Source organism: Danio aesculapii, chromosome 25, assembly GCF_903798145.1.
Source record: "Danio aesculapii chromosome 25, fDanAes4.1, whole genome shotgun sequence".
Classification (NCBI taxonomy): Eukaryota; Metazoa; Chordata; class Actinopteri; order Cypriniformes; family Danionidae; genus Danio; species Danio aesculapii.
Window position 1 is genome coordinate 19,683,109 of NC_079459.1, and position 18,864 is coordinate 19,701,972.

The following is an 18,864-nucleotide window of genomic DNA, read 5'->3' on the forward strand; positions in this document are numbered from 1 at the left end:
TTGCACTGTTTTAAGCTGCTACGGAATCCCTGAAAGGACAAATAAATCGCGTCCGTCATTCCCTCAGTGAGTGAAAAGAGTGAGCGAAATAAAATAGCTCATAAGTTACCAGCAGGATCATTGTCACTATAAAGTGCTTTTGATGTCCCACAAGATTGAGTCGGTCCTATATGAACATAATGCAAAATAATGAAATTCTGATATTTTAATATAATAAACCTGTACACACATGCAGGTAGAATTATAAGTGTTTTGAAATATGTTTTCGTCAATTTTTGCCATATTCTTTCATTGAATGGATGTGATTTTGCCACGTCGCACACACTGCACAGCTAACTTCAGTGTGTCTAAAAGTAGGTAAATTAGATAGAATGAAAAAGATTTTTTAAATTCTTATTGTCTTCAACAAGTTATTTAAAAAGTCATTTTAATAACTTTTATTTTGTTTTCATAATATTATTAATCGTTTTGCTGTCCACCCTGTCATGATGTGGTAAATGCCCCTTTAACAAACTCTAATGTACTCATTGACATCCGCATGCCCATTTTACCTTTCTTCAGAGGTTAAAACATCTGCTGTGCACACAGTAACTCTCTACACCTTTTTTCTCATTGTTTTTGAAACTGAATGTTGCCAAGCTCAACATGTCCACCCTGTCATAGTGAAATATTAATTAATATAAAAAAATCAGAAATTTAAAATATAGCTTTTAAACTCTATACAAAGAGCTTAGGGGAAACAATTTACCAGCTGCAGGTACGACATGTGTAGAATAAATGCTTTCTTTAGCCAAAAATGTCCTTCATTGTCCACCCTGAGTGAGTGGACAATACAAACCTTTTTGTAATATCTGTCTCAGTCTATATAAAGGATATTCTTTTAAAGTCCATATAATGGAGCTCACTGACTGATTGAAATAAAAATACAGCCCTATATATATGTACATTTACTTGAACATCTGTAATCTAATTATTTACCTTATTCAGAAAAAGAAAAACAGTGTTATTAAGGTGTTTAGCTTGAGTTGCTTCCAACATTCCCTTCACTCCTTCAATGTACAATGTAAAGATTTACATTCATTAGCAAATTTAGTTTAATTTGAAGGACAATAATTGTTTATTTTACAATTAATTTGCATATTAATAAAAACCTAATTGATAACAGAAGAGGTTGCATGGTGGCTCAGTGGTTTGCTGTAGTTAGCAGAAGATGAATTGAAAACCTTTACAATCTTTTTATATTAACCCTTTAATATTTCTTGTTCTATCTGTTGTTTTCAGTGGTGTAAAGTAAATAATTACAAATACTGAAATTACTGTAATTGAGAAGTTTTTCTCAGGAATTGTAATTTACTGAGTAGTTTTAAAAATGTGTATGTTTACTTACCCTTGAGTACTTTTTAGTGCAGTATCTGTAATTTTACTCCACTACTTTACTTCAACCTGCAGTCATTATTTTTTCTTGTCTATGCGGATTAGAAAAATCAATCCTGCGAGTCCAATCAAATCGCACATATGGGCGATTTATAATTGCAGCAAACTGTTTGGAAGTATTCAAAGTGTCCAAGAAGATGTCCAAAGTCTTTGCACGCATTGACCCAGAGACTGTTTAGATGCATGCCACTGATGAGAAGATGATGGATGTTTACTGTATGATGACCGAAAATAGCCTTAAACACCCAGCAGACACAAGACCTCTGCATGACGTCAGATTGACATTGTACCCCAACGTCGTAGGGATGTTGTATTTTGTTTGGAAATGAAAATCAGGTTTACGTCAGAACTCAATGTCAGGCCAACGTCAATGTCCAACGTCCAACCTAAAAATAACAAAAATATCAACGTCTAATGATGTTACAGCTTGACGTTGTGTGGACGTTAGCACTATTGACATTTATCAGACGTTGGATTTTGGTTGCCATACCTGATGAATAAATGTCAGTACTTGTCGTCAATATGATGTTGTGTGGCTGCTAGGAAATAGCTAAATGCACTACAGAATTTTTAATTTCAGGTTTTAACAGTGTAATACGCACTACTCTTGAGTACTTTTGAAAGGGCTACTTTTTACTCATACTTTGAGTAATATTTACAACTTTTTACTCTGCTTGCACTACATTTTTTGGCAAGTAATGGTTCTTTTACTTGAGTATGATTTTCAGTGCTCTTTCCACCACTGGTTGTTTAGTCCACTAAATAAAGCCTTTGTTTTCCACTGTCATGTTCATCTTTAAAAAAATAAAATAAAATTAATAATAACCTCAGCAAAACATCTTGTGTGATTTCTTAAATAACCAATAAGGGTCAGTTAATACTGTTTGAAAGTTTATTTTGAAAAGAACGTGCAACGACTGCATATTTTATTGGAAAACAAATGTTTTGTCCATTATTTCATTAATATATATCTTTATCCATAATTTAAAATGTTGGGTTGGTAAAGAGACACATTCCCTTTCTGAAAATATACAGTTGAAGTCAGAATTATTAGCCCCCTTTAGATTTTTCCTTCTTTTAAAAATATTTCCCAATAGATGTTTAACAGAGCAATGAAATTTTTACAGTATGTCTGATAATATGTTTTCTTCTGGAAAAAGTCTTATTTGTTTTTTTTTTCGGCTAGAATAAAAGCAGTTTTTAATAAAAAAAAAAACATTTTAAGGTCTATATTATTAGCCCATTTAAGCAATTTTTTTTCTCTAGTGTACAGAACAAACCATTGTTATTCAATAACTTGCCTAATTAACCTAGTTAAGCCTTTAAATGTCACTTTAAGCTGTATAGAAGTGTCTTGAACATATCTAGTCAAATATTATTTATCAGTTAAATATCAGTTATATCAGTTAAATCAGTTATTAGAAATTAGTTATTAAACTATATTTAGAAATGTGTTGAAAAAAAAACTTCTCTCCATTTAACAGAAATTGAGGAAAAATATTAAACAGGGGGGCTAATAATTCTGACTTCAACTGTACATTTTATAATCACACTGCAATGAAAATATTCTTATACTACTTTGAATTTGTCCATGACAGGGTTGACACAGTTTGAGGTTTGTTGACTGTCTTTCTGCTTACATATTATTTGTAAAAAGTGCAGGAGCTTGACCAACATTCATTTCTTACAGCCTAAGGTCTAATTAATACAACAACTATGTGGTTAAATCAGAAATCTAATTTTTTTTTTTATTTTAATGTCTCAAAGGCACGTTACAGTGATAATGACCCAGCAGTTGATATAACTTAACAACTCAAGTTAACATTACAATACTTATATGGCACTTATTAATCTTATTTAACTTTCATTTTAACATGAACAATTGGTTTTAATAATGTATAATATATAAATAACCACATATAAATAACCATTTTGAATACAGCTTTCAAAATAACAAACATCTGCAGCATCATAAATACATTTGAGTTCATTGTGAATTGAGTTCACTGTGTTCAATTAAAGAAGAGGATGGAGGACACTTACGATTTGACTATAACATCTATAACATTTTATATATAATAAAAAAGATACTTTTCAGACACATTTATAATGTGCAACAATACAGTAAAGATTTAATTCATTATGTCTTTGCTAAATACAAGTATTATCATCTTAAAATATAAATAAACCCTTTGAACAAATGGAATTAGGAGAGCTAACAACTTAACATTTTCTAGCGTAAACTTGCTTCAGGCAAATGAAAGACGAAACAAGAAGGCAACAAAAACTTTTATTTATAAAAGATGAATGACAACAGTTCACACAAACAGCTCGGTCATGTGGGAGTGGTCAACCATCATAACACTGATAACAAAATCAATCATGCAAACGTTGGATTAGAGCCTGCGGGAAGACTAAGACATCTGATATGCAAATGTTTGAATACACCACCGAGTAAACAGTATAATACAAAGCTTTTTTTCCTTCCGTTTTTATTGTTTCAAAACATCTTTTTTCTTAGATTTATAAATCGAGAAACTGTATGCTGAAGTATACATTTAAATGCTATTGCTGACAGGGCAGTATTTTTTAGTAATTCAGCCAAGAGCTTGTTAATTCACTGGAAAATTGTAATCAAACTGTTTACAGTGGGAGAGAAATGAGCTTTTACTTCCAGTCGCCTGTTCTAGCATCCATTTCATATAATCACAAATGCAAAAATACAATTTGAGTTTGAAGGCACCTTAAAGAGGATTTTTTTTTTTCCAATACCCTGAAAGCTTCTTATACCATTTCAAATCTGCACTTATTTTTGGCACCCCTACAACACATTTAAAGTGCCCAACACCTACTTCAACAAAACCTTAATCTACATCTCACACACTCCTTCAGGAGTAAAACACCCATCGCAGCATATTCTCAGACTTACCAATCGGTAACCATATTAATACAATACACATCCTAAAATCAGTTACTCCATGTAACGGTTAGGTTACAGCGATATGGGGCATTGTTGATTATGAATATATTGCTTTTCTAATGAAATGCTGATGCCAATATGGATATTTTACATACCTCATTTCAAATGTGCAAATATTTGCTTGGACTATTAAAAGGATAGTTCAGATCAAATGAAAATTACGGTTAATTTACTCAACCTCATGTCATCCAAGACGTAGTGTAGTTGATTATATTTTTTCCTTTAGTAGGACATAAAAGAAGGTTTTTAGCTGAAACTGTGGTCCTTGGTGATTAATAAAATGCAAGTCAATGACTACCTGAACACGAAAACATACAAGCAAAATAAAATGATTACATTGAAGTCTTACGAAGTGAATGTGAGAGATGTTTGTGCTCCAGACTGGCATAAAAGCACTCAGGACCCTTTGCCAAGACTGTGAATTAAAGTAAATCACTGTGTAAGTAATGTTCAGTATGCACAAGCCCATTGTTTCGTTTCATAAAACCTCACTAATTTATTTTTACAAATTTATGGTTTCCTATATGTATTTTTTAACACTTAAAAGCACCTGTAGGCACTGCCTTGCATTTTTCAAATCACCAAGGACCACAGTTCCACATATATTTTTCTTTTCTTTAAACAAACACTTCTCTTTTATTGGAAATGGAAACTAGGAAAATCATCAAAACTTGTTTTTCTTGAGCGAGATGCTAATGGTCTAATCTGATTCAATGATTTATGCTAAGCTAAAAGTGCTTCCTTTAATTTCCATTGAAAATCAAATATAATCTTGAATGGCCCAAGTGTGAGTAAATGCGATTAACTATGGAGAATCAAACCTTTAAAGGACACATTCAAGCAAAAATGTAACACCTGTTTTTTACTTATTCTTTTTTTCCTATATGTATTTTTTGACACTAAAAAGCACCTGTAGGCGTGGACTTGCATTTCTAAAATCACTAAGAACCACAGTTCCACATACATTTTCCTTGGGGATGGCTAGGAACTGTACTCTCATTCTGGCGTAATAATCAAGAAATCATAAGAATATAGTTCTAAGCCATACTGACATAGAAAATAGCAACGTTTGTACATGTTGTACATGATGGAACTACAGAAGAGTCAAGCTTTAAGTAGGAACATTTTCATCATTTTTTTTAACAAGATGCTAATGGTCTAATCTGATTCAATGATTTATGCTAAGCTAAGCTAAGCTAAAAGTGCTCCCGCCAGACCTGTATGTCAGCTGAATGGATTCTATAATGGTAAAACGTAATTGTTTAACACTAGGAAAGTTGCAAAATGAGCCTATTTCTCAAAACAAACAAAAAAAAAAGTTCCTTTAATTTCCATTGAAAAACAAATGTAATCTTGAATGACCCAAGTGTGAGTAAATTAATTTAACTACAAATTTTCACTTTTAGGTGAGTGATCCCTTTAATATAGTGTTTTTAAGAACTTGGAGTGAATAAAAAAGCTGCAAATTCTGAGCTAAAAATGCACGGTGATATGCAACAATCTTTTGATAGTACTTCAAATCAACATTTGACAGAGTACTTTCTGTACTTGTACCTTAAAAGTTACGCGTTGTAATTGTATGCGCAAAAAGCTAAAAATTTGATACCAAAGAACTCAATGTCAAATATACAGAAGATGACGATACAGGAAGTAGAATTAGCAACTGAAGGTTTCGAGAGTAAACAGTCAAGAGTAAACAATCATCCTACTCAAAGTCACATTATGGCAAAATGCAGAGAGAGCTAACCTGCACCATACTACATACTACGGACAAGTACTTGGATAGTATTGGTTATAATACCAGTTTAAATGAAAACAAAGCTACTTGCAGGCCATTTGATCGCAAGATTAGAAACATGTTTCCACATCGCATGCATCCAATCTGGTCACCTGTAAGATTGTTTGTTCTGAAAAACTATGACTAATTCGCATGATTTGTACCTTTTGAAGCAAGAAATCCACATTCACAGTTACGACGTCACATAACCAAACACTCACAAGTTCTGCAGATACGTAAAATGCTACAAATATCATAAGGCTGGCTATTCCAAAAATAATTCGATCGAATGAATGGCTGAAATCATCGTTCAAAATGTCTCAGGAAATTTGCGGAGAATCAAACCTTTAAAGCACACGTTCAAGCAAAAATGTAACAATTTGTCAAATCAAAACAGCTCTCTTTTGGACCCCCGCATAGTTCCATTAGATGGAAAGAGAAAATTTTTGGTTGAACTTACCTATTCAAGAAATTCCATTGAAAAAGACCAACACAATATATTGTGGTAACTTCGGCCAAAAGGTTGGATCTCTTAAAACTCTACTATAAACTACACCCAAGGTGTAATTTATGCTAGTTTACAAACATTTGTCCAATCGACACTCATTCTGAATGAAAATGGTCCTCGACCTGTTATCACGCAGTTGTTTTTCTATTGCAAAACCACATCACTTCAATTTCATAGTCACCGTAAGATTGTTTAGTGTGTATATTTGTGTTCAAAAGGATGTCTTGCACGCTTTTTAAAAATCCACGCCCACTTAAACGTCCTCATTCACTCTGTGCAAACTTTTTGCTGCTTAAAAAGGGGGTCGAGTAGACAACAAAAAAACGCAGCGGAGCAATTTTGGCAGCACAACTGTAGGGTACTAAATACCAAGAGGGGGCTAGTAAACAAGTTCAGCTCTGCAGCAGAATAGGGTCTTCCAGCTCATAGAAAGGCGCCGAGCTGCTCTGGCTCTCTCCAGAGTCTGAATCGTACGGAGTTTCTGGCAGTTCCGCGAAGCTACATGCCATCTGGTCGTCTTCGAAATCTGATCGCGGAGGCTCGTAGCAATCTGCGAATCCGTCCTCGTCGAAAGTGTTAAAGTCCTGCGGGATGTAAAGCATCTCCGGGTAGTTGCGGCTCACTAGGTCGCTGCTGGTGGTAGGGGATACCTTGCGGAAAGCAATCAGGTGCATGTGGGAGAATTTGACGTACTTGTAGCGCTTGAATCCCAGCGACTCTACCGCAACTCGCCAGCTGCGCATCATAAGCGCGTGCCGGCCCTGGTGAGAAGAATCAGGGGTGATGATGAGGAGCAGGCCGTTCAGGGTCAGGAGTTCATGTGCTTTCTTGCAGCAGAGCCAGCGCTGGTAGGGGGAAGGAAAGTAGGAGAGAAGAAGGGAGAAGACTACTATGTGAAATAACTCGGCAGGTAAAGCGTCAATTGGGCCACGTAACTGCCGCAAGAAAGCATCCAAGGCATCGCTGGCCAGCTGCAGAGGCTGCTGCAGCTGCAGGTTGAGAAAGTCACATTTGTAGACACTCTGAGACCATAAAAAGGAAAAATAGATGGAGATGCAAAATGTTTAGAGCTGTGAAGGACAGAAGTAACGCTCTTCAATTTCATTTTAAAAAGTACCATACAACTTTATAGAACACAAACCTCTACTGCTGGCACAATGTCAATACCGACAGTCAGAAACTCATCAAACTTCAGGAAAGGATTGAAACAGCTGCCCACATCCAAGAGTCGGATCCTCCCAAGTTGGAATGTTGAGCTGGTACTAAGCGTAAATACAAAGCTGATTTAGTAAAAAGTTACTATTTAGACATATTGAATTTGAAGTTTTAAGGCCTTTAATGTACTCAAGGGAGTTTTTATAAAATGTAGTTATAAGAACTCAGTTATAAGATTTAAAACGGTGTTTGGTTCAACAGTGTTAAAAATTTCTTCAAAAAAATGAACTGAATAAAATCAATTCCTTACAGAATCCCTAATCTTTCTGGCTGCAAGTAATGTAAGACAGAGGCCTTAAAAGAATATCAACAACTAAATGATTCAAGCTGATTTCATAAACGTTTGGGACAGAAATGAAACGTAGACATAAGTATGGAAGCCCGTTCTCGCCACTGACTAATAAAAAATAAATTAAAAAAATTGCAAAATTATATAGCCTATACATTTCCTTTTTTAAAGCATGATGTCTTTAACACTCCATTTATAGTCAGTCGCCATAACAGTAAACTCCTTTAAAACTCGCAATTCTGACCTTATAACTCGCAATTCGACCTTATAACTATTCACAATTCTGACTTTATAACTGGAAATTCGGACTTTACTACTCGCAATTCTGACCTTATAACTCGCAATTGCGACTTTATAACTCGCAATTCTGCCTTTATTGCTCGCAATTCCGACCTTATAACTCGCAATTCCGACCTTATAACTATTCGCAATTCTGACTTTATAACTGGAAATTCGGACTTTATTACTCGCAATTCTGACTTTATAACTCGCAATTCTGACTTTATAATCTTTTATATATATATTTTTTTCTTTTTTTATTAGTCAGTGGCAGAAACAGGCTTCCATTTATAAGTTATGAAAATATAAGAGGAAAAATAAGTAACCTACATGCCTATAACAACCTGTAGTTTATATCAAGGTTGCGAAAAGAACAATTTGCTGCTGAAAATGAAAGCACGTAAATGGTGCAAATATTCATAAATGTGTCAGTGTTTCATATGGCACATCATTAACCAATCAATGGACATTACATCACTGTGGTTCCAATTACACTGGAATAGACCCTACCCTGAAGTAGGAACCAATTTCCTATTTAAAAGGTCATGAAACTTCCATCACAGCAGGGAGGTTTCACACCTCTGCTTCGAAAAAAAAATAGGAAAAGGAGTGTTTCAAGCTGTGTTGAGGTAGGAATGTCGCATGTGAAAATAGAGAAGGGTTTGCATAAAATAGGGTGTTTTATTTTGTGCAAAAAACTGTTACTTTGCACCCCAGCAATTGCAAACCCGCACACATGCTGAGGAAATGGAGTGTGATTCTGAGAGCAATAGTACTTTTTCCCAACTGTCACTACTTAAAATAATAAATAAGTAGATAATACAAATACCATTTGGCTACACATGTCGTACTGCACTTATAAAATGTGGATTATGTTACACTGTTGCTTAGATATTGCAGTAATATTATAGGAAATTGCTTAGTAACTTCAAATCACTGTGTCAAAGATATTATGTTTTCTAAAATTGAGAGTACTTTTCACAATAATGTCTTTCATAGCCATCTGAATAAACAAAGTAGGCTACATTTAAGCCCATACTTACCAAATTTGTGGAGAAAGTAAAGCCCGAACTGGAACCGCATCTTTTTTTTTTTTTTTTTTAAAGAAGACAACTGACAAATCTGGATTCCACCACTTGCAGTTGGGAAAAGCTTGTGAGTAAACAAGCAAAAATTCCTTGCGAGTTATTAGGCCACAGTAAACCAATAGCTTGGACCACGTGTGAGCTCTGCTCACATTGCGGAAAAACAAATTTTGTGCGTGTGTTGGCACACTTAGAAACAGAGCACTGACAATGTGTGTTTCTGAACAATCACACCGTAACATGTAAGAACACTATAAATGGACAATGAAACTTTTTTATGCACAAGAATATTATTGTACAGTAGGCCTGCACAATATATCGTTTGAGCATCGATATTGCAATGTGTGTATCTGCAATAGTCACATCGCAGGATTAGATTATTTATTAAAGATAAAAAAAAATAAAGATATTATTATTTGATTAATTATTTATTCAATGATGACCATGCTATTTTACATTTGATTGTTCAATTTCTGTATCTGAATACTGTTAGACCCCCCAGACGACCATAAAGCACTGTTTATTTATGTATGCTTGTAATTTATTCTTGATCATCCTAGTCAGTCTAAATCAAGGGTCACCAAACTTGTTCCTGGAGGGCCGGTGTCCTGCAGATTTTAGCTCCAACCCTAATCAAACACACTCGAACAAGCTAATCAAGGTCTTACTGGGTATACTTGAAAACATCCAGGCAATCCTATTATTGTCTTATTCAGATAAAGGCAAATAATTTGATCACTGATGTCTATGTTAACATAGACAATGTCATTCTAGAGCACCTTATAGAGGACAGCTGCGGTGGAGCATTTGCAGCAGTGTTTGCATTCCCAGCTGCGGCATGCCTAGCGCTCTTCTCATCCTTCTCCAACACTCGCCTCATCCCTCCATCCTGGAAGTACTCCTGACAAACACTGAGAAAAAAAGCATAATTTTGCATCACTAACACTGCGAAACAGCATAATTCAGCATCACCAAGTACAAAAAAAAGATAGTTTTATCAACCTGCGGCACCACTCAATCCGTCCCTCTCCCTCGCATTTATTGGCCCAGTGGTTGTCAGCAAGATTCTTCATGGCCATGGCATATTCGCTGAGAGTCTGCTCGTCTTCACAATGCTCACGCCATATTTTATCGAAATCTCCCACTGCAGCCAAAGAGAGAATAAAAAGCGTTCCATCACATCACGTGATTGAGAATTCTTCAAAGCACAAACAGCAAACACTTCCACAAAGCCTACTTTCTGAGGTCAAACCCAACCAAAAAGTTTGATTCTGAAACCGTAGCCTTGCAAAACACGGTCCGATTTCTTCAACAGCTCAGTCAAACTCCATTGCCAAGCTCAAAAGTACCGTATCATCAAAGTGTTTGTGCTGATTCACACACAGTTTCAAAAACTTGCTGATAATGCAGATGACACCAGAAGGCAAGACTGTGAGACTCTTTGGGAGAGCAAGAACTGACAAAAAGTGAGCCGTCCCATGACAGAGTGGAAAATACAGGCCTTATCTGATTCACGGAGAATAAGACAAGAAGGGAAGAGACTGCAGCGCCGCTACATATGAATACTGCTGTACAATGCCAAGAAGACCAGATCACGCCTTCCTTATTAACCCATCACGGGGTCTAGTGAATAGACTACTGTGTGTGGGATTTATAGTGCTGCTCGTCCCTCTTGGGGGAAACCATGGAAGATTCGATAGAGATACTCTAAACCATGAGAAAATGAACAAAACACATAAAAATCTGACTGTATAAATGTTTATTAAGCTCAACTTTGTGTGGGGAGAACTGTTGCAGGAAACATTTTTCTACATAAGTATTTTTTACATTATCGAAAACATTTTTGATGACGAAGTTAAATAGCAGCTGATGAAGAGCGAGAGGTAAACGCTAGGGCTGTGCAATTCATCTAAATTCAATAACGATATCAATATTAGCCTCTAACAATTATTAAAATTGTAGTCAACAGTCCAAAAGTCTGCACTTGCTCTTACCCAAGGCCCAATTTAACATGAAAATCAGTAAAATCATGTAACCTGACTTGATATGTAGCATGGGACGTTTATTAATGTGCATTAGATTTATTCATACTTTTAAAAGAAAACTTGTGTCATTCTGTGTATGCACTTCATAAAGCTATGAAGTAAACTGACCCTAAAACATAAACTGCTCTGGAATAGCTCATGTTGGAAGCATATAAACTGCTTTTAATACTTATATACACTGTAAGCTACCTGTTTTTGGAACCAAAAGTTAAGGTTATCAACTTACAATATGGCTGGGCGAATAATCGAAATCGAAATTCAGAACTTATAATCATCTATTTTTAAGTCAGAAGCAAAGCAGTTTATAAGTGGTATAGATTATTTTTTTCTTTTTCCCACAGAAATGTAAAAAGTTATAAAAATTTGGAATGATATGATATACATTTTATTTGTTAGGGTTAGGTTATAACTAAAATGCTCTATTTTTGTAGACTGCAATTTTATAGTACAGCTATTTAACAAGCAATATTTCCATCCTTCAACGAAATGTTAAAACTTAGTAACTTTTCAAAAAGACCATATGTTGTTTATACCTTGCAGGCAAAAACACTAAAAATAGAACATTTGATCATTATGTATCATTAGATAAGAAAGGTGTTAAACAATAAATCGATGAATTATTGACAGCGAGAAAGAGATTAAAGCTTGTAGAGCAGCACGTTTGTCATCTGTTCATCATCAGGAGCCAGCAGTGGTGTAAACTAACAAATTATAAATACTCAAACTAATGTAATTGAGAAATTAGACATTATAATTTACTACGTAGTTTTAAAAATCAAGGTATATGTGTTTTGTACAGGTGTTTTTAATTTTTGTAATTTATTAAATTTTTATTTTATTTATTTATTATCATTAGTTTTATTTTTTTTTCTTTTCTCTTAGACAAATGTAATTTCAACTTGTTTTAAGGGGGTACTTTTACTTTCCCTTGAGTACATTTTTAGTGCAGTATTGGTACTTTTACTCCACTACTTTATTTTTTCATGTCTATGGGGATTAGAAAAATCCGTCCTGTGATTCCTGTCCAATCAAATCGCACATAGAAGGTAAATCAGCTTAATGAACTACCTCACGACATGGGCAATTTATAATTGCAGCAACTGTTTGGAAGCATTAAAAGTGTCCAAGAAGATGTCCAAAATCTTGACACACATTGAACCAGATACTTTTTAGATGCATGTCACTCATGAGAAGATGGTGGCTGTTTACTGTATGATGACCGAAATAACCTTAAATGACATTAAACACCCAGCAGGCACAGCATGTGAGCATGACGTCCGATTGACGTTGTACGCCAATGTTGTGGGGACGCTGCATTTTGTCTGGAAATGAAAATCGGGTTGATGTCAGAACCCAACATCAATGTCTAACGTCCAACCTAAAATCAGCATCTAATGATGCTACAGCTTGATGTTGTGGACATTACCACCATAACCTCTATCTTACGTTAGATTTTGGTTGCCATACCTGATGAATAAATGTCAGTACTTGACGTCAACATGACGTTGGTTTAAGATGTTGGCTCGACATGGATTTTGGTCACTTTTTGACAACTTAAATCAACCAAATATCAATGTCATTTGACGTCGTTATTGAACATCAAAATAACGTTGTCCTTAAACGCAGGTTAGACATTGAATTTTGGTCACAAGACTTCACAACCTAAATCGAACCTAATATTAAGGTGTTATGATGTTGTGTGCCTGCTGGGCAATAACTAAATGCACTACAGAATGTTACGTTTACACACATCCACAAATTACATGTAAATGCATCAGCTTTTTATAGCGTAATACTCACTACTCTTGAGTACTTTTGGAAGAGCTACTTTTTACTCATACTTTGAGGAATATTTACAACAGGTAATTTTACTCTACTTGCACTACATCTTTAGGCAAGTAATGGTACTTTCACTTAAGTATGATTTTTTTAGTACTCTTTCCACCACTGGGAGCCAGTTGCATAAACTGTTTAGAATTAATCCTAAAATGTCACCATTTGTTTTCTACCAGACAGCCAAAACCTAGTTTACTCTTAAACTTTAATTTAAATAAAACAAATAAAAAAAAAACAGTAAGCTAGTTGATCAAAATTGTTGCTAACTCAGAATATTTATGCAACTGATCCTATCAGGGCACATAAATGTTTGGTTTATATAGCCCAAAGGGAATTGTAGGAATAGTTCACACAAAAATGAGCATTTGCTGTTGTAGATGTAGTTGATTTTCTCTTCAGGAGAACATTAAAGTTTTAATTCATAAATTGAGGCTACTTTGAGAGTCATAATAATACATAGAAAAAACAACAACTAAAACTAACTCCAGTGGTTCCTGACTATACAGCAGGGAGAAACCACTGTTCTGTGAAAGAAACTGGACATTAATTACATTATTACTTTTAATCCTCAACTCTGTCAAACTACAGTCTGCAGCGCAAGTTTCTTGTGGCACAATATTTGTTTGTGTGGTCTCAAAATCACCTGTGAGCTAACTGTTAGAACAACTTACGGGTATAGAAAGCCTGGGCTCTTGTTGGAGACAATGTGGAACCTTAATGGCAAATCATTATCACATCTTTGGGTTTGTCCACAAATACAGCTCTTTTGGTATGAAACAGCAATTGAAATTAAAAAGATAACTGGAGAACAATATTATTATTTATACTTTTTTTTTCATTATATTTTGAGAAAATGTCAGAAATTGTTCCAGGCAATAAGAAATACTTAATAAAAACACTTTTAGCAAGTAGCAGAAAAGCCACAACTCGGATAAGGTTTCAGGCTGATCCTCCTACAAGGCTATAATGGACAGGAATTGTAAAGGAGATGCACTGTATGGAGAGACTCACGTTTACCTAAAGAATTCATTCAAAAGGTGTGATAAGTATTAGGAAAAAATGGACATTGCAAATAATATGTGAAAATGTGCACCAAATGGGTTTTGATTTGATAATGTGACCCCTATGAAAACTGCTTTGTTTCTTTTTTGTTCCTTCATTTCCTTAAACATCTTTTTAAATCACACGTGAGCTGACACTATTTGTTTGCATTGAATGTGCTGTATTGTTTAACAAAATGGCAGCTGCTTGTGCATTTCCTGCACAATGCAACCTGTATAATGCAAGTAAATGTGAATAAATAGCAGTAGCTCATATAGGATTTTGTAAGAGGATGCTCATTGCTTATGCTCCAGACTGTTGTAATCAGGATTTGCAAAGGCTGTGGATTAAAGTCAATAATAAATTCTGTAAAAGAATTCAATTTTCAGAATCATCATTTCACGACATCATGCATCCGCAGCTTCCAGGTCCAAGCGACATATCAAACTGTATGGGGAGGCTCATCAATTGGTAATAATAAATGTTTACAAAGCAATGTAATACTTTCGAAAATCACGACTGCAGTATACATATCCATGCCTATTATCAGATAGCCAGAAAGTGATTAATTTTTTTGATTGTTAAAATATTGGCATCGGTAATGCAGCAAATCCAGAGACTTTTGAGTACACCATGATTTTATATAAAAATCACTTTAATCTGTGATTTGACTAAAAAATGGTCATAAATGAATACAATTCAAATGAGTAGCGGCTTGGACCCGGAAACATTATTTCATATGTCACGACTTAAGGGTATCCTGGACAGGAGCAATGTGTATTTTTATCTTGTACTTTAAATGTTTTGGGGTTTTTTAAACTCGGAGTACTGTAGTAATTTACTTGCAATTTAAAGATCAAAATTTCAGCTAAAAACGTCTTTAAATGGGCACAATCTAAAATGCTTAACGTGAAAAAGCTTAACGTGCCTTAATGTACCTAAACATAAACCAGAGAAACCCAAATTTCTGTCAGATTGTATTTGTAATTAACCCCAACTACTGTAAAAAGAACGAGTCCCAATTCCATAGATAAAGTGAAAAACATCACATTAAGCGTTTCTCCCCCATTGAAGTCTATTATAAGGCAAAAGCTTAATGTGGCTTGATGTGCTTTAATAACAAGCGGGGAAAATCTCATTTCTATCAAATATTACTCATGACAAACACTTTCTGATGTTTAGTGGGTGAAAATTTTCATGTTATGCATTTTAAGTCCATTATAACGAAACAGCTTAACGTGGCTTAACATACTTTAACACCATCCAGGGAAACCCAAATTTCTGTCAAACTTTACTTGTGATTAACACTAACTATTGGCAAAAGAACAGGCCCTAATTCCAAAGATAAAGTGAACAATATCATGTTAAGTGTTTTCTATCCATTGAAGTTTATAATAAGGAAAGGCTAAAAATAACTTTAAAACAACCAAAGGAAACCAAATGTTAAAAAGACCATTCATAAAACCAAAGTCAGTGTTAATAACAAGTAAAATTTGATAGAAATTGGATTTTTCCCACTTGTTAAAAGCACATTAAGCTTTTTCCTTATAATACACTTCAATGGGGGAGAAAGACTTAATGTGATGTTTTTTATTTTATCTATGGAATTGGGATTCATTCTTTTTACAGTAGTTGGGGTTAATTACAAGTACAATTTGACAGAAATTTGGGTTTCTCTGGTTGATGTTAAGGTACATTAAGCTTTTTTCACGTTAAGCGTTTTAGAATGTCCCTTTAAATGTTCTATTGGGTGGAAAAACACTACATCTTGAATGGCTTAACGGTGAGTAAAGGGTTTTATTTTTGTGTGAACTATCCCTTTAAATGTTGTTTATGCTTTTAAACACTTGGTCAATGGCACAGTGAAAAGCAAAACAGGAACAGATGAACATCCCCGCACTTGCTGACTAGACTGCAATGTCGTTTAAGAAACAGACAAAACACTAACATGAGCTGTTTTAATATCGATTATGCTGACTTTCAAGTCAAAATCGTTTAAAAGCGTTCAGAACGTTCTCTTCAAACGTTACACAAAATGTTGTCTGTATGGACATTACTTGTGCCTGAATCACACAAACAGCCCAAAACGAGACCGATATGAAAGCAAATCATCCCAAAAAGCATCGCGACACATAATAAAACTAAAATAACTCAGTCTCGTTTTTTTTTCAGGCGTTTACGTTTGTTATCGGGCCAGAGAGAGTCCAGAAACTGATCTAGGCTAAGCTACACAGCTACGCATCTCTAATTTCAATACCTTCAATGTATTTCCTGCGGAGTTTTCGGTGCACGCTCTTCACCACCCCGGACAGCTTCTCCTGCTCCTGCTTCCTGGACTGCAGCTCCGCTGGGACGGAGCCGGGGTGATTTTCGGAGAGGTCCGGGTCTGTCTCAGCGCTGCTCCGCAGGTCCATAGTACAGCACTGAGCTCCCGGTGCACCGGCTCCGTCAGTCCCTCAGCGCGCACGAACACACCGCAACAACGCGCAGCCTGATTGCGCCTCTCCAGTGAACGTGCCGGAAGTGCAGGGCCAATCTGCGAACGCTAAATATGAAACGCCTATGAGCTCTGAAAGGTTTATTATCAAGTTTGATAATTTTGATTTGATGAGATGTTACTACTACTACTACTACTACTAATAATAATAATAATAATAATAATAATAATAATAATAATAATAATAATAAGAAGAAGAAGAAGAAGAAGAAGAAGAAGAAGAAGAAGAAAAGGTATTATTATAAAATAATTGAAATAATTTTAAATAGTTGTAGTATTTTTATACTTATTTGCTGTTATTGTTGCAGTTATAGTTATTGCATTTGACTAAGTTTGCACAATGAGTCATGTGAATGAATTATGATTATTATTAACAATTATTATTCTTAGGTTTATAATTATTAATTGCTGTTATCGTTATTTTATATTTACATTCGAAAAAGTTTACACAATTTATGAATCAAAATATATTACGATTACTATGATTATTATTATTTATTTGAATACGTTTATAAAATGTATGATTTATATTTAAAAATTATGATGATGGTGATTATTGTTATTGAATTCAACAATAACATGTCGTGGAGGGATTAGTGTATATGAGTGTACATGTTAATACAGTTTTGCGTTTGATTTGAGGAAAAAAAGGATGTGGCTTAAAGGGAAAGTTTACCCAAAACTGAATATTCTGTCATAATTTAATCACTCATTTGTCACAAACCTTTTTTTTTCATACAACACAAAAGAAGTTATTTTGCAAAATGTTAAAAACCTGTAACCATTGACTTCTATAGTCTTTGTTTTTCCTACTATGGGAGTCAGCAGTTATACAGGTCTCCAGTGGTGGAAAAAGTACTGAAAAATCATACTTAGGTAAAAGTACTAATACTTGCCCAAACATGTATTGCAAGTAGAGTAAAAGCATGTGTTGTAAATATTACTCAAACTAAGACCTTTCATAAGTACTCAAGAGCAGTGAGTATTACGCTGTAAAAAGCTGATGCATTTACATGTAATTTGTGGATGTGTGTAAACGTAACATTCTGTAGTCCATTAAGTTATTTCCCAGCAGGCAGACAATGTCATAAGACAATAATATTAGGTTAGATTTAGATTGTGATGTCAGGTGACCAAAATTCAATGTCTAGCCAGCATCTAACGTTATTTTGACATCCATTAACAGCATCAAATGACGTTGATATTTTGTTGATTTTAGGTTGTTAGATTGTGACCAAAATCCAACGTCGAGCCAACATCTTAAACCAGCATCATATTGACTTCAAATACTGACATTTATACATCAGCTATGGCAATCAAAATCTAACATCTGATAGATGTCATAATGGTAACGTCCACACAATGTCAAGCAGTAACATTATTAGACATTGATATTTGGTTGATTTTAGGCTGGACGTTGGACATTGACATCGGCCTAACATTGGGTTCTGATGTCAACCCGATTTTCATTTCCAAACAAAATGCAAAGTCACCCCCAACATTGGGGTACAACGTAATTCTCACGTCATGTTGACGTCTTGTGTCTGCTGGGTGTTCAAGGCCATTTTGGTCATCATACAGTAAACATCCGTCATCTTCTCATCAGTGACAACCATCTAAACAGTCTCTCTGGGTCATTGCGTGTAAAGATTTTGCACATCTACTTGGACACTTTTAATGCTTCCAAACAGTTTGCTGCAATTATAAAGCACCCATGTCTTGAAGTAGTTCATTAAGCTGATTTACCTTCTATGTGCGATTTGATAAGCCAGGAATCACAGGACTGATTTTTCTAATCCCCATAGACAAGAAATAATAAAGTAGTGACTGCAGGTTGAAGGAAAGTAGTGGAGTAAAAGTACCAATACTGCACTATAA

General features: G+C 34.9%; 1 protein-coding gene across 2 annotated transcripts; it reads right to left on the minus strand.

The window, feature by feature from the left end:
• Nucleotides 1-3,706: 3,706 nt before the first annotated feature.
• Nucleotides 3,707-17,000, minus strand: bmt2 (base methyltransferase of 25S rRNA 2 homolog). Of its 2 annotated transcripts, none has more exons than XM_056451777.1 (5): nt 16,747-17,000; nt 10,570-10,711; nt 10,347-10,478; nt 7,841-7,961; nt 3,707-7,721 (listed from the first exon to the last, which is right to left on the minus strand). In XM_056451777.1, exons 1-5 carry the CDS (start codon nt 16,901-16,903, stop codon nt 7,092-7,094), a joined length of 1,182 nt encoding a protein of 393 aa, XP_056307752.1. In that variant the 5' UTR covers nt 16,904-17,000; the 3' UTR covers nt 3,707-7,091. The 2 variants fall into 2 exon arrangements, with proteins under 2 accessions (XP_056307752.1, XP_056307753.1); XM_056451778.1 differs by lacking the exon at nt 16,747-17,000 and adding an exon at nt 10,805-11,117.
• Between the last annotated feature and the right edge of the window lie 1,864 nt (nt 17,001-18,864).